At 43.7% G+C, this 27,500-nt stretch overlaps 1 protein-coding gene across 1 annotated transcript in view; it reads right to left on the reverse strand.

Annotated features, from left to right (window-relative positions):
- The window catches only part of LOC112240599 (XK-related protein 7-like), a 73,882-nt gene that overhangs the window by 15,860 nt on the left and 30,522 nt on the right, over positions 1-27,500 (reverse strand). The window contains exon 2 of the mRNA XM_042303592.1: positions 1,039-1,232. Coding sequence (XP_042159526.1) covers positions 1,039-1,232 — 194 coding nt within the window. The remainder of the gene's footprint in view (positions 1-1,038; positions 1,233-27,500) is intronic.

Consider the following 27,500-nt stretch of genomic DNA (forward strand, 5'->3'; position numbering starts at 1 on the left):
TATCATATCATATCTTATCATTTCATATCATATCTTATCTTATGATATCATACCATGTTTTATATCATATCATACCTTATCATGTCATGTCATATCATATCTTATCTTATCATACCATGTTTTATATCATATCATATCTTATCTTACCATATCATACCATGTTTTATATCATATCTTATCATGTCATATCATATCTTATCTTATCATACCATGTTTTATATCATATCTTATCATGTCATATCATATCTTATCATATCATATCTTATCATGTCATATCATATCTTATCTTATCATACCATGTTTTATATCATATCATATCTTATCATGTCATATCATATCTTATCATGTCATATCATATCTTATCATATCATATCATATCTTATCATGTCATATCATATCTTATCATGTCATATCATATCTTATCATATCATACCATATCTTATCATGTCATATCATATCTTATCGTATCATATCATATCTTATCATGTCATATCATATCTTATCATGTCATATCATATCTTATCATATCATACCATATCTTATCATGTCATATCATATCTTATCGTATCATATCATATCTTATCATGTCATATCATATCTTATCATGTCATATCATATCTTATCGTGTCATATCATATCATATCTTATCATATCATATCATATCTTATCATGTCATACCATGTTTTATATAATATCTTATCTTACCATATCATACCATGTTTTATATCATATCTTATTTAAATTTAAATTTAAAATGCAGACGATGAGGCAGGAAGAGATTACTTGATGTCAAGTAAAAGAGACAATGACAGAAAGAGGAACAACACACACACACACACACACACACACACACACACACACACACACACACACACACACACACACACACACACACACACACACACACACACACACACACACACACACACACACACACACACACACACACACACACACACACACACACACACACACACACACACACACACACACACACACACACACACACACACACACACACACACACACACGACTCACCCTGCAGCGGCAGGACCTGGTTGGCATGGATAATGATGCTGAGTTGTAGCACCAGCTGAGGAGCGTTCTTCAGGAAGGCCTCCAGCAGCCTCAGCATGGTGATGTCAGCACACTCAAACATCAACCTCCAGTGGAAGTGACTGCGGTTGCCGAGCCAACGGCTCTGGGCGCCCAGGTAGAGGGCGTGGACATACCTGTAGAGGGGGAGGGGAGGAGAAGGGGGATGTCAATCAATCAATTAATGAATCAGATAACTTAACGATCAGTCAATCGGTCAATTAATGAATCAGATAACTTAGCGATCAGTCACTACTGTAGTGACTCTGGATCAGAGAGTCTGTTAAATGACTCACTACTGTAGTGACTCTGGATCAGAGTCTGCTAAATGACTCACTACTGTAGTGACTCTGGATCAGAGAGTCTGCTAAATGACTCACTACTGTAGTGACTCTGGATCAGAGTCTGCTAAATGACTCACTACTGTAGTGACTCTGGATCAGAGAGTCTGCTAAATGACTCACTACTGTAGTGACTCTGGATCAGAGAGTCTGCTAAATGACTCACTACTGTAGTGACTCTGGATCAGAGTGTCCTTCAATGTAAGAAGGAGGAATCGTAGAGTGGAACCAGAGCGATGTGGACAAACATATATATCAACATAAATTGTCCCATTAACAATCACCCCATGTTAACAAACCTACCTCATTTCAAACGTCACATTTCTCTAGTATAGGTGACTTATTGTAATGAACGATATCACCAAAATTCAGGAGATAAGTGATTTTTGTGGTCGGTGTCGATAATTGTCAGTTTATCGTCCCGCATCTAATACACTCTGATATACTGTAGACCATAAGGGCAGATAGGATCACTTTATTTTAAGAATGTGAAATGTCAGAATTTTTAATTTCAGCTTCTATTTCTTTCATCACATTCCCAGTGGGTCAGAAGTTTACATACACTCAATTAGTATTTGGTAGTATTGCCTTTAAATTGTTTAACTTGGGTAAACCATTTCGGGTAGCCTTGCACAAGCTTCGCAAAATAAATTGGGTGAATTTTGGCCAATTCCTCCTGACAGAGCCGGTGTACCTGAGTCAGGTTTGTAGGCCTCCTTGCTCGCACACGCTTTTTCAGTTCTGCCCACACATTTTCTATAGGATTGAGGTCAGGGCTTTGTGATGGCCACTCCAATACCTTGACTTTGTTGTCCTTAAGCCATTTTGCCACAACTTTGGAAGTATGCTTTGGGTCATTGTCCATTTGGAAGACCCATTTGCAACCAAGCTTTAACTTCCTGACTGATGTCTTGAGATGTTTCTTCAATATATCCACATAATTTCCCTGCCTCATGAAGCCATCTATTTTGTGAAGTGCACCAGTCCCTCCTGCAGCAAACACCCCCACAACATGATGCTGCCACCCCCGTGCTTCACGGTTGGAATGGTGTTCTTCGGCTTGCAAGCCTCCCCCTTTTTCCTCCAAAAATAACTATGTTCATTATGGCTAAACAGTTCTATTTTTGTTTCATCAGACCAGAGGACATTTCCCCCAAAAGTATGATCTTTGTCTCCATGTGCAGTTGCAAACCGTAGTCTGGCTTTTTAATGGTGGTTTTGGAGCAGTGGCTTCTTCCTTGCTGAGTGGCCTTTCAGGTTATGTCGATATAAGACTCATTTTACTGTGGATTTAGATACTTTTGTACCTGTTTCCTCCAGCATCTTCACAAGGTCCTTTACTGTTGTTCTGGGATTGATTTTCACTTTTCGCACCAAAGTACGTTCATCTCTAGGAAACAGAATGCGTCTCCTTCCTGAGAGGTATGACGGCTGCGTGGTCCCATAATGTTTATACTTGCGCACTATTGTTTGTACAGGTGAACGTGGTACCTTCAGGCTTTTGGAATTAGCTCCCCAGGATGAACCAGAACTGTGGATGTCTCTAATTTTTCTTTCTGAGGTCTTGGCAGATTTCTTTTGATTTCCCCATTATGTCAAGCAAAGAGGCACTGCGTTTGAAGGTAGGCCTTGAAATACATCCACAGGTACACCTCCAATTGACATCAAATGATGTCAATTAGCTTATCAGAAGCTTCTAAAGCCATGACATCATTTTCTGGAATTGTTCAAGCTGTTTAAAGTCAACTTAGTGTGTGTAAATATGTGACCAATAACATCTGCTAAATATGGACCAATAACATCTGATAAATATGGACCAATAACATCTGATAAATATGGACCAATAACATCTGTTAAATATGGACCAATAACATCTGTTAAATATGGACCAATAACATCTGTTAAATATGGACCAATAACATCTGTTAAATATGGACCAATAACATCTGTTAAATATGGACCAATAACATCTGTTAAATATGTGTATGGACCAATAACATCTGTTAAATATGGACCAATAACATCTGTTAAATATGGACCAATAACATCTGTTAAATATGTGTATGGACCAATAACATCTGTTAAATATGGACCAATAACATCTGTTAAATATGGACCAATAACATCTGTTAAATATGGACCAATAACATCTGTTAAATATGTGTATGGACCAATAACATCTGTTAAATATGGACCAATAACATCTGTTAAATATGGACCAATAACATCTGTTAAATATGGACCAATAACATCTGATAAATATGGACCAATAACATCTGTTAAATATGTGTATGGACCAATAACATCTGATAAATATGTGTATGGACAAATAACACCTGTTAAATATGGACCAATAACATCTGTTAAATATGGACCAATAACATCTGTTAAATATGGACCAATAACATCTGATAAATATGTGTATGGACCAATAACATCTGTTAAATATGGACCAATAACATCTGTTAAATATGGACCAATAACATCTGATAAATATGGACCAATAACATCTGATAAATATGGACCAATAACATCTGATAAATATGGACCAATAACATCTGATAAATATGGACCAATAACATCTGTTAAATATGGACCAATAACATCTGATAAATATGGACCAATAACATCTGATAAATATGTGTATGGACCAATAACACCTGTTAAATATGGACCAATAACATCTGCTAAATATGGACCAATAACACCTGTTAAATATGGACCAATAACATCTGATAAATATGTGTATGGACCAATAACATCTGTTAAATATGGACCAATAACATCTGCTAAATATGGACCAATAACATCTGTTAAATATGGACCAATAACATCTGTTAAATATGGACCAATAACATCTGTTAAATATGTGTATGGACCAATAACATCTGTTAAATATGGACCAATAACATCTGCTAAATATGGACCAATAACATCTGCTAAATATGGACCAATAACATCTGTTAAATATGGACCAATAACATCTGTTAAATATGTGTATGGACCAATAACATCTGTTAAATATGGACCAATAACATCTGATAAATATGTGTATGGACCAATAACATCTGTTAAATATGTGTATGGACCAATAACATCTGTTAAATATGGACCTATAACGTCTGTTAAATATGTGTATGGACCAATAACATCTGTTAAATATGGACCTATAACGTCTGTTAAATATGTGTATGGACCAATAACATCTGTTAAATATGGACCAATAACATCGGTTAAATATGGACCAATAACATCGGTTAAATATGGACCAATAACATCTGTTAAATATGGACCAATAACATCTGTTAAATATGGACCAATAACATCGGTTAAATATGGACCAATAACATCTGCTAAATATGGACCAATAACATCTGCTAAATATGGACCAATAACATCTGTTAAATATGGACCAATAACATCTGTTAAATATGTGTATGGACCAATAACATCTGTTAAATATGGACCAATAACATCTGATAAATATGTGTATGGACCAATAACATCTGTTAAATATGTGTATGGACCAATAACATCTGTTAAATATGGACCTATAACGTCTGTTAAATATGTGTATGGACCAATAACATCTGTTAAATATGGACCAATAACATCGGTTAAATATGGACCAATAACATCGGTTAAATATGGACCAATAACATCTGTTAAATATGGACCAATAACATCTGTTAAATATGGACCAATAACATCGGTTAAATATGGACCAATAACATCTGTTAAATATGGACCAATAACGTCTGTTAAATATGGACCAATAACATCTGTTAAATATGGACCAATAACATCTGTTAAATATGGACCAATAACATCTGTTAAATATGGACCAATAACATCTGTTAAATATGTGTATGGACCAATAACATCTGTTAAATATGGACCAATAACATCTGATAAATATGTGTATGGACCAATAACATCTGCTAAATATGGACCAATAACATCTGTTAAATATGTGTATGGACCAATAACATCTGTTAAATATGGACCAATAACATCTGTTAAATATGGACCAATAACATCTGTTAAATATGGACCAATAACATCTGTTAAATATGGACCAATAACATCTGTTAAATATGGACCAATAACATCTGTTAAATATGTGTATGGACCAATAACATCTGTTAAATATGGACCAATAACATCTGTTAAATATGGACCAATAACATCTGTTAAATATGGACCAATAACATCTGTTAAATATGGACCAATAACATCTGTTAAATATGTGTATGGACCAATAACATCTGTTAAATATGGACCAATAACATCTGTTAAATATGGACCAATAACATCTGTTAAATATGGACCAATAACATCTGTTAAATATGTGTATGGACCAATAACATCTGTTAAATATGGACCAATAACATCTGTTAAATATGTGTATGGACCAATAACATCTATTAAATATGGACCAATAACATCTGTTAAATATGGACCAATAACATCTGATAAATATGGACCAATAACATCTGTTAAATATGGACCAATAACATCTGATAAATATGGACCAATAACATCTGTTAAATATGGACCAATAACATCTGTTAAATATGGACCAATAACATCTGTTAAATATGGACCAATAACACCTGTTAAATATGGACCAATAACACCTGTTAAATATGGACCAATAACATCTGTTAAATATGGACCAATAACATCTGTTAAATATGTGTATGGACCAATAACATCTATTAAATATGGACCAATAACATCTGTTAAATATGGACCAATAACATCTGATAAATATGGACCAATAACATCTGTTAAATATGGACCAATAACATCTGATAAATATGGACCAATAACATCTGTTAAATATGGACCAATAACATCTGTTAAATATGGACCAATAACATCTGTTAAATATGGACCAATAACACCTGTTAAATATGGACCAATAACACCTGTTAATTATGGACCAATAACATCTGTTAAATATGGACCAATAACATCTGTTAAATATGGACCAATAACATCTGTTAAATATGGACCAATAACATCTGTTAAATATGGACCAATAACATCTCTTAAATATGGACCAATAACATCTGATAAATATGGACCAATAACATCTGTTAAATATGGACCAATAACATCTGTTAAATATGTGTATGGACCAATAACATCTGTTAAATATGGACCAATAACATCTGTTAAATATGGACCAATAACATCTGAGGGTCTACAGGGTCTACAGTCAATCACGGACTACAGGAAGAAACCCAGCCCAGTCACGGACCAGGATGTCTTGCTCCCAGGCAGACTAAATAACTTTTTTGCCCGCTTTGAGGACAATACAGTGCCACTGACACGGCCTGCAACGGAAACATGCGGTCTCTCCTTCACTGCAGCCGAAGTGAGTAAGACATTTAAACGTGTTAACCCTCGCAAGGCTGCAGGCCCAGACGGCATCCCCAGCCGCGCCCTCAGAGCATGCGCAGACCAGCTGGCCGGTGTGTTTACGGACATATTCAATCAATCCCTATACCAGTCTGCTGTTCCCACATGCTTCAAGAGGGCCACCATTGTTCCTGTTCCCAAGAAAGCTAAGGTAACTGAGCTAAACGACTACCGCCCGTAGCACTCACATCCGTCATCATGAAGTGCTTTGAGAGACTAGTCAAGGACCATATCACCTCCACCCTACCTGACACCCTTGACCCACTCCAATTTGCTTACCGCCCAAATAGGTCCACAGACGATGCAATCTCAACCACACTGCACACTGCCCTAACCCATCTGGACAAGAGGAATACCTATGTGAGAATGCTGTTCATCGACTACAGCTCGGCATTCAACACCATAGTACCCTCAAGCTCGTCATCAAGCTCGAGACCCTGGGTCTCGACCCCGCCCTGTGCAACTGGGTACTGGACTTCCTGACGGGCCGCCCCCAGGTGGTGAGGGTAGGCAACAACATCTCCTCCCCGCTGATCCTCAACACTGGGGCCCCACAAGGGTGCGTTCTGAGCCCTCTCCTGTACTCCCTGTTCACCCACGACTGCGTGGCCACGCACGCCTCCAACTCAATCATCAAGTTTGCGGACGACACAACAGTGGTAGGCTTGATTACCAACAACGACGAGACGGCCTACAGGGAGGAGGTGAGGGCCCTCGGAGTGTGGTGTCAGGAAAATAACCTCACACTCAACGTCAACAAAACTAAGGAGATGATTGTGGACTTCAGGAAACAGCAGAGGGAACACCCCCCATCCACATCGATGGAACAGTAGTGGAGAGGGTAGCAAGTTTTAAGTTCCTCGGCATACACATCACAGACAAACTGAATTGGTCCACTCACACAGACAGCATCGTGAGGAAGGCGCAGCAGCGCCTCTTCAACCTCAGGAGGCTGAAGAAATTCGGCTTGTCACCAAAAGCACTCACAAACTTCTACAGATGCACAATCGAGAGCATCCTGGCGGGCTGTATCACCGCCTGGTATGGCAACTGCACCGCCCTCAACCGTAAGGCTCTCCAGAGGGTAGTGAGGTCTGCACAACGCATCACCGGGGGCAAACTACCTGCCCTCCAGGACACCTACACCACCCGATGCTACAGGAAGGCCATAAAGATCATCAAGGACACCAACCACCCGAGCCACTGCCTGTTCACCCCGCTGCCATCCAGAAGGCGAGGTCAGTACAGGTGCATCAAAGCTGGGACCGAGAGACTGAAAAACAGCTTCTATCTCAAGGCCATCAGACTGTTAAACAGCCACCACTAACATTGAGTGGCTACTGCCAACACACTGTCAATGACACTGACTCTACTCCAGCCACTTTAATCATGGGAATTGATGGGAAATGATGTAAATATATCACTAGCCACTTTAAACAATGCTACCTTATATAATGTTACTTACCCTACATTGTTCATCTCATATGCATACGTTGATACTGTACTCTATATCATCGACTGCATCCTTATGTAATACATGTATCACTAGCCACTTTAACTATGCCACTTGGTTTACATACTTATCTCATATGTATATACTGTACTCGATATCATCTACTGTATCTTGCCTATGCTGCTCTGTACCATCACTCATTCATATATCCTTATGTACATATTCTTTATCCCCTTACACTGTGTATGACAGTAGTTTTTTTTGGAATTGTTAGTTAGATTACTTGCTCGTTATTACTGCATTGTCGGAACTAGAAGCACAAGCATTTCGCTACACTCGCATTAACATCTGCTAACCATGTGTATGTGACAAATAACATTTGATTTGATTTGACTTGATTTGATTTGATTTGATAAATATGGACCAATAACATCTGTTAAATATGGACCAATAACATCTGTTAAATATGGACCAATAACATCTGTTAAATATGGACCAATAACATCTGTTAAATATGGACCAATAACATCTGTTAAATATGGACCAATAACATCTGTTAAATATGGACCAATAACATCTGTTAAATATGTGTATGGACCAATAACATCTGTTAAATATGGACCAATAACATCTGTTAAATATGGACCAATAACATCTGCTAAATATGGACCAATAACATCTGTTAAATATGGACCAATAACATCTGTTAAATATGGACCAATAACATCTGCTAAATATGGACCAATAACATCTGTTAAATATGGACCAATAACATCTGATAAATATGGACCAATAACATCTGTTAAATATGGACCAATAACGTCTGATAAATATGGACCAATAACATCTGTTAAATATGTGTATGGACCAATAACATCTGTTAAATATGGACCAATAACATCTGATAAATATGGACCAATAACATCTGCTAAATATGGACCAATAACATCTGTTAAATATGGACCAATAACATCTGATAAATATGGACCAATAACGTCTGTTAAATATGGACCAATAACATCTGATAAATATGGACCAATAACATCTGTTAAATATGGACCAATAACGTCTGATAAATATGGACCAATAACATCTGTTAAATATGTGTATGGACCAATAACATCTGTTAAATATGGACCAATAACATCTGATAAATATGGACCAATAACATCTGTTAAATATGTGTATGGACCAATAACATCTGTTAAATATGGACCAATAACATCTGATAAATTTGGACCAATAACATCTGTTAAATATGGACCAATAACATCTGTTAAATATGGACCAATAACATCTGTTAAATATGTGTATGGACCAATAACATCTGATAAATATGTGTATGGACCAATAACATCTATTAAATATGGACCAATAACATCTATTAAATATGGACCAATAACATCTGTTAAATATGGACCAATAACATCTGTTAAATATGTGTATGGACCAATAACATCTATTAAATATGGACCAATAACATCTGTTAAATATGGACCAATAACGTCTGATAAATATGGACCAATAACATCTGTTAAATATGGACCAATAACATCTGTTAAATATGGACCAATAACGTCTGATAAATATGGACCAATAACATCTGTTAAATATGGACCAATAACATCTGTTAAATATGGACCAATAACATCTGTTAAATATGGACCAATAACATCTGTTAAATATGGACCAATAACATCTGTTAAATATGGACCAATAACATCTGTTAAATATGGACCAATAACATCTGTTAAATATGGACCAATAACATCTGTTAAATATGGACCAATAACATCTGTTAAATATGGACCAATAACATCTGATAAATATGTGTATGTGACCAATAACATCTGTTAAATATGGACCAATAACATCTGTTAAATATGGACCAATAACATCTGTTAAATATGTGTATGGACCAATAACATCTGTTAAATATGGACCAATAACATCTGTTAAATATGGACCAATAACATCTGTTAAATATGGAACAATAACATCTGTTAAATATGGACCAATAACATCTGTTAAATATGTGTATGGACAGTGTCAAAGACCCAGCCAAAGACCCAGTTAAAGACGCAGCCAAAGACCCAGTTAAAGACCCAGCCAAAAACCCAGTCAAAGACCCAGTCAAAGGCCCAGCCAAAGACCCAGTTAAAGACCCAGTCAAAGATCCAGTCAAAGGCCCAGCCAAAGACCCAGTTAAAGACCCAGCCAAAGATCCAGTCAAAGGCCCAGTTAAAGACCCAGCCAAAGACCCAGCCAAAAACCCAGTTAAAGACCCAGCCAAAGACCCAGTTAAAGACCCATCCAAAGACCCAGCCAAAGACCCAGCCAAAGACCCAGTTAAAGACCGAACCAAAGACCCAGCCAAAGACCCAGTTAAAGACCCAGTCAAAGACCCAGCCAAAGACCCAGTTAAAGACCCAGTCAAAGGCCCAGCCAAAGACCCAGCCAAAGACCCAGTTAAAGACCGAACCAAAGACCCAGTCAAAGACCAAAGACAGCCAAAGACCCAGTCAAAGACCCAGTCAAAGACCCAGTCAAAGACCCAGTCAAAGACCCAATCAAAGACCCAGCCAAAGACCCAGTCAAAGACCCATCCAAAGACCCAGCCAAAGACCCAGTTAAAGACCCAGTCAAAGACCCATCCAAAGACCCAGCCAAAGACCCAGCCAAAGACCCAGTTAAAGACCCAGTTAAAGACCCAGTCAAAGACCCAGCCAAAGACCCAGACCCAGCCAAAGACCCAGCCAAAGACCCAGCCAAAGACCCAGTCAAAGACCCAACCAAAGACCCAGCCAAAGACCCAGTCAAAGACCCAGCCAAAGACCCAGTCAAAGACCCAGTCAAAGACCCAGTCAAAGACCCAGTTAAAGACCGAACCAAAGACCCAGCCAAAGACCCAGTCAAAGACCCAGTCAAAGACCCAGTCAAAGACCCAGTCAAAGACCCAGTCAAAGACCCAGCCAAAAAGACCCAGCCAAAGACCCAGCCAAAGACCCAGCCAAAGACCCAGTCAAAGACCCAGCCAAAGACCCAGTCAAAGACCCAGTCAAAGACCCAGACCCAGTCAAAGACCCAGCCAAAGACCCAGTCAAAGACCCAGTCAAAGACCCAGTCAAAGACCCAGTCAAAGACCCAGTCAAAGACCCAGTCAAAGACCCAGTCAAAGACCCAGTCAAAGACCCAGTCAAAGACCCAGTCAAAGACCCAGTCAAAGAAAGACCCAGTCAAAGACCCAGTCAAAGACCCAGTCAAAGACCCAGTCAAAGACCCAGTCAAAGACCCAGCCAAAGACCCAGTCAAAGACCCAGCCAAAGACCCAGTCAAAGACCCAGTCAAAGACCCAGCCAAAGACCCAGTTAAAGACCCAGTCAAAGAAAGACCCAGCCAAAGACCCAGTCAAAGACCCAGTCAAAGACCCAGTCAAAGACCCAGTCAAAGACCCAGTCAAAGACCCAAAAGACCCAGTTAAAGACCCAGCCAAAGACCCAGTCAAAGACCCAGTCAAAGACCCAGCCAAAGACCCAGTTAAAGACCGAACCAAAGACCCAGCCAAAGACCCAGCCAAAGACCCAGTCAAAGACCCAGCCAAAGACCCAGTTAAAGACCGAACCAAAGACCCAGCCAAAGACCCAGCCAAAGACCCAGCCAAAGACCCAGCCAAAGACCCAGTTAAAGACCCAGCCAAAGACCCAGTCAAAGACCCAGCCAAAGACCCAGTTAAAGACCCAGCCAAAGACCCAGCCAAAGACCCAGCCAAAGACCCAGTTAAAGACCCAGTTAAAGACCCAGTTAAAGACCCAGCCAAAGACCCAGCCAAAGACCCAGCCAAAGACCCAGTTAAAGACCCAGTTAAAGACCCAGCCAAAGACCCAGCCAAAGACCCAGCCAAAGACCCAGCCAAAGACCCAGCCAAAGACCCAGCCAAAGACCCAGCCAAAGACCCAGCCAAAGACCCAGAAAGACCCAGCCAAAGACCCAGCCAAAGACCCAGTCAAAGACCCAGCCAAAGACCCAGCCAAAGACCCAGTCAAAGACCCAGCCAAAGACCCAGACAAAGACCCAGTCAAAGACCCAGTCAAAGACCCAGCCAAAGACCCAGCCAAAGACCCAGTTAAAGACCCAGTCAAAGACCCAGTCAAAGACCCAGTTAAAGACCCAGTCAAAGACCCAGCCAAAGACCCAGCCAAAGACCCAGCCAAAGACCCAGCCAAAGACCCAGCCAAAGACCCAGTCAAAGACCCAGCCAAAGACCCAGCCAAAGACCCAGCCAAAGACCCAGTCAAAGACCCAGCCAAAGACCCAGACAAAGACCCAGTCAAAGACCCAGTCAAAGACCCAGCCAAAGACCCAGCCAAAGACCCAGTTAAAGACCCAGTCAAAGACCCAGCCAAAGACCCAGCCAAAGACCCATCCAAAGACGGAACCAAAGACCCAGTCAAAGACCCAGCCAAAGACCCAGCCAAAGACCCATCCAAAGACGGAACCAAAGACCCAGTCAAAGACCCAGCCAAAGACCCAGCCAAAGACCCATCCAAAGACGGAACCAAAGACCCAGTTAAAGACCCAGCCAAAGACCCAGTCAAAGACCCAGTTAAAGACCCAGCCAAAGACCCAGTCAAAGACGGAACCAAAGACCCAGTTAAAGACCCAGTTAAAGACCCAGCCAAAGACCCAGCCAAAGACCCAGTTAAAGACCGAACCAAAGACCCAGCCAAAGACCCAGCCAAAGACCCAGCCAAAGACCCATCCAAAGACGGAACCAAAGACCCAGTTAAAGACCCAGCCAAAGACCCAGCCAAAGACCCAGTCAAAGACCCAGTCAAAGACCCAGTCAAAGACCCAGCCAAAGACCCAGCCAAAGACCCAGCCAAAGACCCAGTCAAAGACCCAGCCAAAGACCCAGTCAAAGACCCAGCCAAAGACCCAGTCAAAGACCCAGCCAAAGACCCAGCCAAAGACCCAGTCAAAGACCCAAAAACCCAGCCAAAGACCCAGTCAAAGACCCAGCCAAAGACCCAGCCAAAGACCCAGCCAAAGACCCAGTCAAAGACCCAGTCAAAGACCCAGCCAAAGACCCAGTTAAAGACCCAGTTAAAGACCCAGCCAAAGACCCAGCCAAAGACCCAGCCAAAGACCCAGCCAAAGACCCAGCCAAAGACCCAGTCAAAGACCCAGCCAAAGACCCAGCCAAAGACCCAGCCAAAGACCCAGCCAAAGACCCAGCCAAAGACCCAGTCAAAGACCCAGCCAAAGACCCAGCCAAAGACCCAGCCAAAGACCCAGTCAAAGACCCAGCCAAAGACCCAGACAAAGACCCAGTCAAAGACCCAGTCAAAGACCCAGCCAAAGACCCAGCCAAAGACCCAGTCAAAGACCCAGTCAAAGACCCAGTCAAAGACCCAGTTAAAGACCCAGTCAAAGACCCAGCCAAAGACCCAGCCAAAGACCCAGCCAAAGACCCAGCCAAAGACCCAGCCAAAGACCCAGTCAAAGACCCAGCCAAAGACCCAGCCAAAGACCCAGCCAAAGACCCAGTCAAAGACCCAGCCAAAGACCCAGACAAAGACCCAGTCAAAGACCCAGTCAAAGACCCAGCCAAAGACCCAGCCAAAGACCCAGTTAAAGACCCAGTCAAAGACCCAGCCAAAGACCCAGCCAAAGACCCAGTTAAAGACCCAGCCAAAGACCCAGTCAAAGACCCAGTCAAAGACCCAGCCAAAGACCCAGTCCAAAGACCGAACCAAAGACCCAGCCAAAGACCCAGCCAAAGACCCAGTCAAAGACCCAGCCAAAGACCCAGTTAAAGACCCAGCCAAAGACCCAGCCAAAGACCCAGCCAAAGACCCAGCCAAAGACCCAGCCAAAGACCCAGTTAAAGACCCAGCCAAAGACCCAGTCAAAGACCCAGCCAAAGACCCAGTTAAAGACCCAGCCAAAGACCCAGCCAAAGACCCAGCCAAAGACCCAGTTAAAGACCCAGTTAAAGACCCAGTTAAAGACCCAGCCAAAGACCCAGCCAAAGACCCAGCCAAAGACCCAGTTAAAGACCCAGTTAAAGACCCAGCCAAAGACCCAGCCAAAGACCCAGCCAAAGACCCAGCCAAAGACCCAGTCAAAGACCCAGCCAAAGACCCAGCCAAAGACCCAGTCAAAGACCCAGCCAAAGACCCAGCCAAAGACCCAGCCAAAGACCCAGTCAAAGACCCAGCCAAAGACCCAGCCAAAGACCCAGCCAAAGACCCAGTCAAAGACCCAGCCAAAGACCCAGCCAAAGACCCAGTTAAAGACCCAGTCAAAGACCCAGTCAAAGACCCAGTTAAAGACCCAGTCAAAGACCCAGCCAAAGACCCAGCCAAAGACCCAGCCAAAGACCCAGCCAAAGACCCAGCCAAAGACCCAGCCAAAGACCCAGCCAAAGACCCAGCCAAAGACCCAGCCAAAGACCCAGTCAAAGACCCAAAGACCCAGCCAAAGACCCAGACAAAGACCCAGTCAAAGACCCAGTCAAAAGACCCAGCCAAAGACCCAGCCAAAGACCCAGTTAAAGACCCAGTCAAAGACCCAGCCAAAGACCCAGCCAAAGACCCATCCAAAGACGGAACCAAAGACCCAGTCAAAGACCCAGCCAAAGACCCAGCCAAAGACCCATCCAAAGACGGAACCAAAGACCCAGTCAAAGACCCAGCCAAAGACCCAGCCAAAGACCCATCCAAAGACGGAACCAAAGACCCAGTTAAAGACCCAGCCAAAGACCCAGTCAAAGACCCATTTAAAGACCCAGCCAAAGACCCAGTCAAAGACGGAACCAAAGACCCAGTTAAAGACCCAGTTAAAGACCCAGCCAAAGACCCAGCCAAAGACCCAGTTAAAGACCGAACCAAAGACCCAGCCAAAGACCCAGCCAAAGACCCAGCCAAAGACCCATCCAAAGACCCAACCAAAGACCCAGTTAAAGACCCAGCCAAAGACCCAGCCAAAGACCCAGTCAAAGACCCAGTCAAAGACCCAGTCAAAGACCCAGCCAAAGACCCAGCCAAAGACCCAGCCAAAGACCCAGTCAAAGACCCAGCCAAAGACCCAGTCAAAGACCCAGCCAAAGACCCAGCCAAAGACCCAGTCAAAGACCCAGTCAAAGACCCAGCCAAAGACCCAGTCAAAGACCCAGCCAAAGACCCAGCCAAAGACCCAGCCAAAGACCCAGTCAAAGACCCAGTCAAAGACCCAGCCAAAGACCCAGTTAAAGACCCAGTTAAAGACCCAGCCAAAGACCCAGCCAAAGACCCAGCCAAAGACCCAGCCAAAGACCCAGCCAAAGACCCAGTCAAAGACCCAGCCAAAGACCCAGCCAAAGACCCAGCCAAAGACCCAGCCAAAGACCCAAAAGACCCAGCCAAAGACCCAGTCAAAGACCCAGCCAAAGACCCAGCCAAAGACCCAGCCAAAGACCCAGTCAAAGACCCAGCCAAAGACCCAGACAAAGACCCAGTCAAAGACCCAGTCAAAGACCCAGCCAAAGACCCAGCCAAAGACCCAGTTAAAGACCCAGTCAAAGACCCAGTCAAAGACCCAGTTAAAGACCCAGTCAAAGACCCAGCCAAAGACCCAGCCAAAGACCCAGCCAAAGACCCAGCCAAAGACCCAGCCAAAGACCCAGCCAAAGACCCAGCCAAAGACCCAGCCAAAGACCCAGTCAAAGACCCAGACCAAAGACCCAGAAAAGACCCAGTCCAAAGACCCAGCCAAAGACCCAGCCAAAGACCCAGCCAAAGACCCAGTTAAAGACCCAGCAAAGACCCAGCCAAAGACCCAGCCAAAGACCCATCCAAAGACCCAACCAAAGACCCAGTCAAAGACCCAGCCAAAGACCCAGCCAAAGACCCATCCAAAGACGGAACCAAAAAGACCCAGTCAAAGACCCAGCCAAAGACCCAGCCAAAGACCCATCCAAAGACCCAAAGACCCAGTTAAAGACCCAGCCAAAGACCCAGTCAAAGACCCAGTTAAAGACCCAGCCAAAGACCCAGTCAAAGACGGAACCAAAGACCCAGTTAAAGACCCAGTTAAAGACCCAGCCAAAGACCCAGCCAAAGACCCAGTTAAAGACCCAGAAAAAGACCCAGCCAAAGACCCAGCCAAAGACCCAGCCAAAGACCCATCCAAAGACGGAACCAAAGACCCAGTTAAAGACCCAGCCAAAGACCCAGCCAAAGACCCAGTCAAAGACCCAGTCAAAGACCCAGTCAAAGACCCAGCCAAAGACCCAGCCAAAGACCCAGCCAAAGACCCAGCCAAAGACCCAGCAAAGACCCAGCCAAAGACCCAGCCAAAGACCCAGCCAAAGACCCAGCCAAAGACCCAGCAAAGACCCAGTCAAAGACCCAGCAAAGACCAGCCAAAGACCCAGCCAAAGACCCAGCCAAAGACCCAGTCAAAGACCCAGCCAAAGACCCAGCCAAAGACCCAGTCAAAGACCCAGCCAAAGACCCAGCCAAAGACCCAGCCAAAGACCCAGTCAAAGACCCAGCCAAAGACCCAGTTAAAGACCCAGCCAAAGACCCAGCCAAAGACCCAGCCAAAGACCCAGTCAAAGACCCAGCCAAAGACCCAGTCAAAGACCCAGCCAAAGACCCAGTCAAAGACCCAGTCAAAGACCCAGCCAAAGACCCAGCCAAAGACCCAGACAAAGACCCAGCCAAAGACCCAGCCAAAGACCCAGCCAAAGACCCAGCCAAAGACCCAGTTAAAGACCCAGCAAAGACCCATCCAAAGACCCAGCCAAAGACCCATCCAAAGACCCAGCCAAAGACCCAGCCAAAGACCCAGCCAAAGACCCAGCCAAAGACCCAGCCAAAGACCCAGCCAAAGACCCATCCAAAGACCCAGCCAAAGACCCAGCCAAAGACCCAGCCAAAGACCCAGCCAAAGACCCAGCCAAAGACCCAAAGCCAGCCAAAGACCCATCCAAAGACCCAGCCAAAGACCCAGCCAAAGACCCAGCCAAAGACCCAGCCAAAGACCCAGCCAAAGACCCATCCAAAGACCCAGCCAAAGACCCAGCCAAAGACCCAGCCAAAGACCCAGCCAAAGACCCAGCCAAAGACCCAGCCAAAGACCCAGCCAAAGACCCAGTCAAAGACCCAGCCAAAGACCCAGTCAAAGACCCAGCCAAAGACCCAGCCAAAGACCCAGTCAAAGACAAAGACCCAGTCAAAGACCCAGTCAAAGACCCAGTCAAAGACCCAGTTAAAGACCCAGTTAAAGACCCAGCCAAAGACCCATCCAAAGACCCAGCCAAAGACCCAGCCAAAGACCCAAAGCCAAAGACCCAGTTAAAGACCCAGCCAAAGACCCAGCCAAAGACCCAGCCAAAGACCCAGCCAAAGACCCAGCCAAAGACCCAGCCAAAGACCCAGCCAAAGACCCAGCCAAAGACCCATCCAAAGACCCAGTTAAAGACCAAAAGACCCAGCCAAAGACCCAGCCAAAGACCCAGCCAAAGACCCAGCCAAAGACCCAGCCAAAGACCCAGCCAAAGACCCAGCCAAAGACCCAGCCAAAGACCCAGCCAAAGACCCAGTCAAAGACCCAGCCAAAGACCCAGTCAAAGACCCAGCCAAAGACCCAGCCAAAGACCCAGTCAAAGACAAAGACAAAGACCAGTCAAAGACCCAGTCAAAGACCCAGTCAAAGACCCAGTCAAAGACCCAGTCAAAGACCCAGTTAAAGACAACCAAAGACCCAGTCAAAGACCCAGACAAAGACCCAGTCAAAGACCCAGTCAAAGACCCAGCCAAAGACCCAGCCAAAGACCCAGCCAAAGACCCAGCCAAAGACCCAGCCAAAGACGGAACCAAAGACAAAGACCCAGTTAAAGACCCAGTCAAAGACAAAGACCTTTGGTCTTTAAATCTCCTCCCTTTAAATCTCCTGTGTGAAATACTAAGGTAAGAATATGAACCAATGGGAAATTAAACCAAAAAAACAATAGCAATATAAACTAATAACATCTACTAAATATGTGACCAATATAAACTATAGCTCCATTAATATTGATTATACACTCATCATTATGGGTCTGAAACGGTACCTCATCTCCTATGTGTGACTGTTAATAAGAGGGTTAGTATGTACAAGTACCTCTGAGTAGAGAGTGTGTACAAGTACCTCTGAGTAGTGAGTGTGTACAAGTACCTCTGAGTAGAGAGTGTGTACAAGTACCTCTGAGTAGAGAGTTTGTACAAGTATCTCTGAGTGGTTGCTGTCTGTGTCATCCCTGGCTCCTTGGTATTGAGTAGAGCAGCTAAGGAGCTGTCAACATGTCAGGCTGTGGATGACTGACAACGAGACAGAGTACCCAGGGTGATTCCACACCAGCGGAACCTCTCTCTGCTGTTCTCTGCTGTGGGTCTGTCATTTTTCACCACTGTGGCACATACACACTCCCTGCTGGAGCTCCCTCTGCTGATCTCTCTCTCTCTCTCTCTCTCTCTCTCTCTCTCTCTCTCTCTCTCTCTCTCAATTTTCTATTTCAATTGAAGGGGCTTTATTGGCATGGGGAACACATGTTTACACTGCCAAAGCAAGTGAAATAGATAATAAACAAAAGCGAAATAAATAATATAAAATTAACCTCTCCCTCACCCTCTCCTCTTCTCTCTCTATCCCTCCCTCCCTCCCTCTCTCTCTCCCTCTCTCTCTCTCGTTCTACTCCTCTCTCCCTCTCTCTCTCTCCTCTCTCTCGCTCTCCTACTCTCTCTTTCTCTCACTCACCTCTCTCCTCCTCTCTTTCTTGTTCACTCTCCTTCTCTCCCTCTCCTTCATGGGTGATGGAATGCTCCCTCTCCCCCTACCCCCCCTCTTCCTCTTTCTCTCCCACTCCCTCTCTCCCCCTCTCCTCTTCCTCTCCTCCCTCTCCCCTCCCTCTACTCTTCCCTCTCCCCTCCCTCTCCTCCATAATGGTTGGTAATGAGGGATGTCAGAGACAGAGATAGAGTGATAGAGTAGAGAGGGGGAGGAGGGAGAGAGAAAAGAGGAGGAGGGGATATTGGGGATATGTCATAGAGAGAGGGGGGGATAACGGGGGATGTCGTTAAATTCACGTTTATACTCATAGGCCTAAATGACTGATTACTTTGTCAGGAGAGAAAGAGGGTGAGATGGCTGAGTTATGAGTGAGGGAGAGAGATAGAGGAGAGATGGAAGCAACAGAGGAAGAGACAGAGGAGGACAGAGAGGGAGAGGGGGAAAGTGAGGTAGAGGGGGAGAGAGAGAGAGGTACAGAGGAGGAGAGAGAAAGGGACAGATGATGAGAGAGAGAGAGAGAGAGAGAGAGGGGAAAGGGACAGAGGAGGAGAGAGAGGGAGAGGGGGAAAGTGAGGGAGAGGGGGAGAGAGAGAGGTACAGAGGAGGAGAGAGAAAGGGACAGATGATGAGAGAGAGAGAGAGAGAGAGGGAAAGGGACAGAGGAGGAGAGAGAGGGAGAGGGGGAAAGTGAGGGAGAGGGGGAGAGAGAGAGAGGTACAGAGGAGGAGAGAGAAAGGGACAGATGATGAGAGAGAGAGAGAGAGAGAGGAAAGGGACAGAGGAGGAGAGAGAAAGGGACAGATGATGAGAGAGAGAGAGAGAGAGAGAGAGAGAGAGAGAGAGAGAGGGAAAGGGACAGAGGAGGAGAGAGAGGGAGAGGGGGGAAAGTGAGGGAGAGGGGGAGAGAGAGAGAGGAACAGAGGAGGAGAGGGAAAGGGACAGATGAGGAGAGAGACAGTATTAGTTTATTTGATTCCCATTAGCTTTTGCCAAAGCAGCAGCTACTTTAGTCCACACAACAACAACAAAAACACAACAAGTAACAAAACACAGATAGACAAGAACAGAAATGTAAAATACAACGATATACAAACAATACAACTAAAGACGAATGTGTGTAGATTGAGTGTGTTAGAGTTGGGTAATGTAATTGGGTAATTCATTATGGAATATACAATATGGTTTTATTTATATTCTACAGTGAAAGGGGCACCACCTCTCATTTAAGAACGACCTTCTCTTTGAGTAGGGATAAACCACAGGCCACAATTATCATTTAGAGGTTCCGTAAAGTTCTTTTAATAGTCAGACTCCAAATCTCAGAGAATGATATTATTTTATATATATATATATATATATATATATATATATATATATATATATATATAAAATATGTATTATAAGGCAAGCTAATACTACAGTAAATATAAATTACTAGGATAAATGACTCGGTGACAGATTATGGCAAAATTGTAATAACAGTGATGTAGCTGGAAAGGATGGTTTCGGACAAGCAATCATTTCACAATGATTCTAAATGAGAAAAAGCAGGGAATTTAAGAGAGGGAGAGACAGATAGAGAGAGAGAGAGACAGAGAGAGAGAGACACAGAGAGAGAGAGACACAGAGAGAGAGAGAGAGACAGAGAGTGAGAGAGAGAGAGAGAGAGAGAGAGAGAGAGAGAGAGAGAGAGAGAGAGAGAGAGAGAGAGAGAGAGAGAGAGAGAGAGAGAGAGAAAGCCTACAGTACTGAGTAGTGGTGGAAAAAAGTACCTAACTGTCATACTTGAGTAAAAGTAAAAGACACCTTAATAGAAAATGACTCAAGTAAAAGTGAAAGTCACCCAGTAAAATACTACTTGAGTAAAAGTCTAAAAAGTATTTTTGGTTTTAAAAATACGTAAGTATCAAAAAGTAAATGTAATCGCTAAAATGTACTTAAATATCAAAAGTAGAAGTATAAATATAAATAATTTAACATTTCTTAAATTAAGCTATTCTTTCTATTTTATTTTTTATTTACAGGTAGCCAGGGTCACACTCCAACACTCAGACATTATTTACAGATACCCAGGGTCACGCTCCAACACTCAGACATCTTTACAGATAGCCAGGGTCACACTCCAACACTCAGACATCTTTACAGATAGCCAGGGTCACACTCCAACACTCAGACATCTTTACAGATACCCAGGGTCACACTCCAACACTCAGACATCTTTACAGATAGCCAGGGTCACACTCCAACACTCAGACATCTTTACAGATACCCAGGGTCACACTCCAACACTCAGACATCTTTACAGATAGCCAGGGTCACACTCCAACACTCAGACATTATTTACAGATAGCCAGGGTCACGCTCCAACACTCAGGCATCTTTACAGATAGCCAGGGGCACACTCCAACACTCAGACATCTTTACAGATAGCCAGGGTCACACTCCAACACTCAGACATTATTTACAGATAGCCAGGGTCACACTCCGACACTCAGACATCTTTACAGATAGCCAGGGGTACACTCCAACACTCAGACATCTTTACAGATAGCCAGGGTCACACTCCAACACTCAGACATCTTTACAGATAGCCAGGGTCACACTCCAACACTCAGACATCTTTACAGATAGCCAGGGTCACACTCCAACACTCAGACATCTTTACAGATAGCCAGGGTCACACTCCAACACTCAGACATCTTTACAGATAGCCAGGGTCACACTCCAACACTCAGACATCTTTACAGATAGCCAGGGTCACACTCCAACACTCAGACATCTTTACAGATAGCCAGGGTCACACTCCAACACTCAGACATCTTTACAGATAGCCAGGGGAACACTCCAACACTCAGACATAATTTACAAAATATGATGTGTGTTTAGTGAGTCTGTCAGATCAGAGGCAGTAGGGATGACCAGGGATGTTCTCTGTTTAGTGAGTCCACCAGATCAGAGGCAGTAGGGACGACCAGGGATGTTCTCTGTTTAGTGAGTCCGCCAGATCAGAGGCATTAGGGATGACCAGGGATGTTCTCTGTTGAGTGAGTCCTCCATATCAGAGGCAGTGGGGACAACCAGGGATGTTCTCTGTTTAGGGTTCAGCAGTGTCCCGGGTCAACTGAGGCTAACCGTGTTACCCAACTTCTTAGGGCTGAAATCCCTTTAACGGGATCGATATGACAACAGCCAGTGAAATTGCAGGGTGCCAAATTCAAAACAACAGAAATCTCATAATTAATATTCCTCAAACATACAAGTATCTTATACCATTTTAAATGTAATCTTGTTGTTAATCCCACCACAGTGTCCGATTTCAAATAGGCTTTACAGCGAAAGCACCACAAACGATTATGTTAGGTCAGAGCCAAGTCACAGAAAAACATAGCCATTTTTCCAGCCAAAGAGTGGAGTCACAAAAAGCAGAAATAGAGATAAAATGAATCACTAACCTTTGATGATCTTCATCAGATGACACTCATAGGACTTCATGTTACTCAATACATGTATGTTTTGTTCGATAAAGTTCATATTTATATTAAAATAATCTCAGTTTACATTGCCGCGTTATGTTCAGTAGTTCCAAAAACCAGTGATTTTGCAGAGAGCCACATCAATTTACAGAAATACTCATCATAAACTTTAATATAAGTTACAAGTATAAATGTTGATGAAAATACAAGTGTTAGACATGGAAATATAGATAAACTTCTCCTTAAAGCAACCGCTGTCAGATTTTAAAAAATCTTTACGGAAAAAGCAAACCATGCATTAATCTAAGTACGGCGCTCAGAGACCCAAACTAGTAAACAAATTTTATCAATCATTTTTTTTCTGAAGACTTCAAAATAACAAACTGAGTACTCTCTTGTTCCGCGTTCAGCATGAGTTCCTTCCTCCTTTCTCTTTCTCCTCATCTCATCTTCCCTAACACCCTATCTACTCTCTTTCTCTCTATTTCAATTTCAATTCAAGGACTTTATTGGCATGGTAAACATATGTTTACATTGCCAAAGCAGGTGAAATAAACAATAAAAATTAACAGTAAACATTACACTCACAGAAGTTCCAAAAGAATAAAGACATTTCAAATGTCATAATAATATATATACAGTGTTGTAACGATGTGCAAAGTACAAAAGGGAAAATAAATAATACATATTTACAATGGTGTTTGTTCTTCACTGGTTGCACTGTTTCACCCAGTAGATATATAAGTTTATCAAAATTGGGTTTGTTTTCTAATTCTTTGTAGATCTGTGTAATCAGAGGGAAATATGTGTCTCTAATATTGTCATACATTGGGCAGGAGGTTAGGAAGTGCAGCTCAGTTTCCACCTCATTTTGTGGGCAGTGTGCACATAGCCTGTCTTCTCTTGAGAGCCAGGTCTGCCTACAGAGGCCTTTCTCAATAGCAAGGCTATGCTCACTGAGTCTGTACATAGTCAAAGCTTTCCTTAAGTTTAGGTCAGTCACAGTGGTCAGGTATTCTGCCACTGTGTTCTCTCTGTTTAGGGCCAAATAGCATTCTAGTTTGCTGTTTTTTTGTTAATTCCTTCCAATGTGTCAAGTAATTACCTTTTTGTTTTCTCATGATTTGATTGGGTCTAATTGTGCTGCTCTCCTGGGGCTCTGTGGGGTCTGTTTGTGTTTGTGAACAGAGCCCCAGGACCAGCTTGCTTTGGGGACTCTTCTCCAGGTTCATCTCTCTGTAGGTGATGGCTTTGTTATGGAAGGTTTGGAATTGCTTTCTTTTAGGTGTTTGTAGAATTTAAAGGCTATTTTCCCTACCCCTCTCTCTCTCTCTCTCTCTCTCTCTCCCTTCCCTCTCTATCTTTCTCTCACCCTTCCCTCTCCACCCCCCCTCTCTCCCTCTCTCTCTCGCTCTCTCTCACCCTACCCTCTCTCTCTCTCTCTCTCTCTCTCTCTCTCTCTCTCTCTCTCTCTCACCCTACCCTCTCTCTCTCTCCCACCCTACCCTCTCTATCTCTATCTCACCCTTCCCTCTCTATCTATCTCTCTCTCACCCTTCCCTCTCTATCTCTCTCACCCTACCCTCTCTATCTCTCTCTCACCCTACCCTCTTTATCTCTCTCACCCTACCCTCTCTCTCTCCCACCCTTCCCTCTCTATCTCTCTCTCACCCTACCCTCTCTCTCTATCTCTCACCCTACCCTCTCTATCGATCTCTCTCTCTCTCACCCTACCCCCTCTCTCTCTCTCTCTCTCTCTCTCACACCCTACCTTTCTCTCACTCTCACTCTCACTCACACACACACTCACAGTCACACCAGAGATAGAGAAAGGGAGTTAGAGAGGGAAGAGCAGAGAGAGGGAGAGAGAGGGAGAAAGAGGAGCTCACGAGAAGGAACTTTCCTCCTCCGTTATCCAAGAGGTAATTATGATGCACTGGATGGTGTGTGTGTGCAGACAGGGCTTGACAGGAGAAACAGACATAAAATCACCATGGGAGGGAAACATCTCAATCTTCCTGACAAAAAGAGAGAGAGAGATAGAAAGAGAAAGAGAGACTGAGTGAGAGGGAGGGAGAGATTCTCTTGTTCTTCTGTCCCTGTTGCAGAAACCATAGAAAATCAGAACGGCTATAGACAAACTTTAACAATAGATTCAGAATTCCTCTCCTCTCCTCTCCTCTCCTCTCCTCTCCTCTCCTCTCCTCTCCTCTCCTCTCCTCTCCTCTCCTCTCCTCTCCTCTCCCTCTCCTCTCCTCTCCTCTCCTCTCCTCTCCTCTCCTCTCCTCTCCTCTCCTCTCCTCTCCTCTCCTCATGACTGATATAATTTTGGTCATTTGAGTTCAGTACAAATCCTTCCAATTAGCCAGGTCATTCTGTTGGAATAGAGATTCTCCTACACATGTTCAGTAGAACCTGGAGGGACCTGGGACTGCTACGTAGTGGGAATATATCAAATAAGCACACACACATTCACACTTTTAACCATAGATGCACTTCAAATCAGTTCATAAATATCCACACACATTTTGGTACTCTTCAAAGGGGGGGACACTCTTGACCCAAACTGCTACAGACCTATATCTATCCTACTCTGCCTTTCTAAGGTCTTCGAAAGCCTTCAAAAGTCAACAAACAGATTACCGACCATTTCGAATCTCACCATACCTTCTCTGCTATGCAATTTGGTTTCAGAGCTGGTCATGGGTGCACCTCAGCCACGGTCCTAAACGATATCTTAACCGCCATCGATAAGAAACATTACTGTGCAGCCGTATTCATTGATCTGGCCAAGGCTTTCGACTCTGTCAATCACCACATTCATATCGGCAGACTCGACAGCCTTGGTTTCTCAAATGATTGCCTCGCCTGGTTTACCAACTACTTCTCTGATAGAGTTCAGTGTGTCAAATCGGATGGTCTGCTGTCCGGACCTCTGGCAGTCTCTATGGGGGTGCCACAGGGTTAAATTCTTTGACCAACTCTCTTCTCTGTATACATCAATGAGGTCGTTCTTGCTCCTGGTGAGTCCCTGATCCACCTCTACGCAGACGACACCATTCTGTATACTTCTGGCCCTTCTTTGGACACTGTGTTAACAACCCTCCAGGCAAGCTTCAATGCCATACAACTCTCCTTCCGTGGCCTCCAATTGCTCTTAAATACAAGTAAAACTAAATGCATGCTCTTCAACCGATCGCTACCTGCACCTGCCCACCTGTCCACCTTTTTATTTCTACTTTGCACATTCTTCCATTGCAAAACTACCATTCCAGTGTTTTACTTGCTATATTGTATTTACTTTGCCACCATGGCCTTTTTTGCCTTTACCTCCCTTCTCACCTCATTTGCTCACATCGTATATAGACTTGTTTATACTGTATTATTGACAGTATGTTTGTTTTACTCCATGTGTAACTCTGTGTCGTTGTATCTGTCGAACTGCTTTGCTTTATCTTGGCCAGGTCGCAATTGTAAATGAGAACTTGTTCTCAACTTGCCTACCTGGTTAAATAAAGGTGAAATAAAATAAAAATACAAATTCAAATAAATAAATTTAAAAACCTTTAAAAAACGATAATTTCCAAGATTTTTTGGGAAGTTGTTTAATAAACTATTGAATGTTTTACTGTTTTTGTAGAGTTGAAAATGTCTATGAAAAGGTTGTCCTTTAAACAAGTAAACAACAAGAGAACAGCAGCACAGCGGAGCGTACAGCCAATCTGCTCCCTCTAGTCTAGGTGCTGTTGACACGTCAAACTGCTCCCTCTAGTCTAGGTGCTGTTGACACGTCAATCTGCTCCCTCTAGTCTAGGTGCTGTTGACATGCCAATCTGCTCCCTCTAGTCTAGGTGCTGTTGACACGTCAAACTGCTCCCTCTAGTCTAGGTGCTGTTGACACGTCAAACTGCTCCCTCTAGTCTAGGTGCTGTTGACATGCCAAACTGCTCCCTCTAGTCTAGGTGCTGTTGACACGTTAAACTGCTCCCTCTAGTCTAGGTGCTGTTGACACATCAATCTGCTCCCTCTAGTCTAGGTGCTGTTGACATGTCAAACTGCTCCCTCTCATCTAGGTGCTGTTGACATGCCAAACTGCTCCCTCTAGTCTAGGTGCTGTTGACACGTCAAACTGCTCCCTCTAGTCTAGGTGCTGTTGACAAGTCAAACTGCTCCCTCTAGTCTAGGTGCTGTTGACAAGTCAAACTGCTCCCTCTAGTCTAGGTGCTGTTGACACGTCAAACTGCTCCCTCTCATCTAGGTGCTGTTGACACGGCAAACTGCTCCCTCTAGTCTAGGTGCTGTTGACATGTCAAACTGCTCCCTCTCATCTAGGTGCTGTTGACATGCCAAACTGCTCCCTCTAGTCTAGGTGCTGTTGACATGTCAAACTGCTCCCTCTAGTCTAGGTGCTGTTGACACGTCAAACTGCTCCCTCTAGTCTAGGTGCTGTTCACACATCAATCTGCTCCCTCTAGTCTAGGTGCTGTTGACACATCAATCTGCTCCCTCTAGTCTAGGTGCTGTTGACACGCCAAACTGCTCCCTCTAGTCTAGGTGCTGTTGACACGTCAAACTGCTCCCTCTAGTCTAGGTGCTGTTGACATGCCAAACTGCTCCCTCTAGTCTAGGTGCTGTTGACACATCAAACTGCTCCCTCTAGTCTAGGTGCTGTTGACACATCAATCTGCTCCCTCTAGTCTAGGTGCTGTTGACACGTCAAACTGCTCCCTCTAGTCTATCCCTATTTTGTTTGCTTTTTAAGCATATTTTGTTTGAGGCCATTTCTAGCCTTTCAGACTACCATCCTCTCATCTACAGACAGGTTCCGGGCGGGCTGAAAATGGGTCTTGCAGGCCAAATTAATTTTGTAGAGGTGCGATTTTGCAGAGCCAA

This window comes from Oncorhynchus tshawytscha, linkage group LG22, assembly GCF_018296145.1.
Source record: "Oncorhynchus tshawytscha isolate Ot180627B linkage group LG22, Otsh_v2.0, whole genome shotgun sequence".
Lineage (NCBI taxonomy): Eukaryota > Metazoa > Chordata > Actinopteri > Salmoniformes > Salmonidae > Oncorhynchus > Oncorhynchus tshawytscha.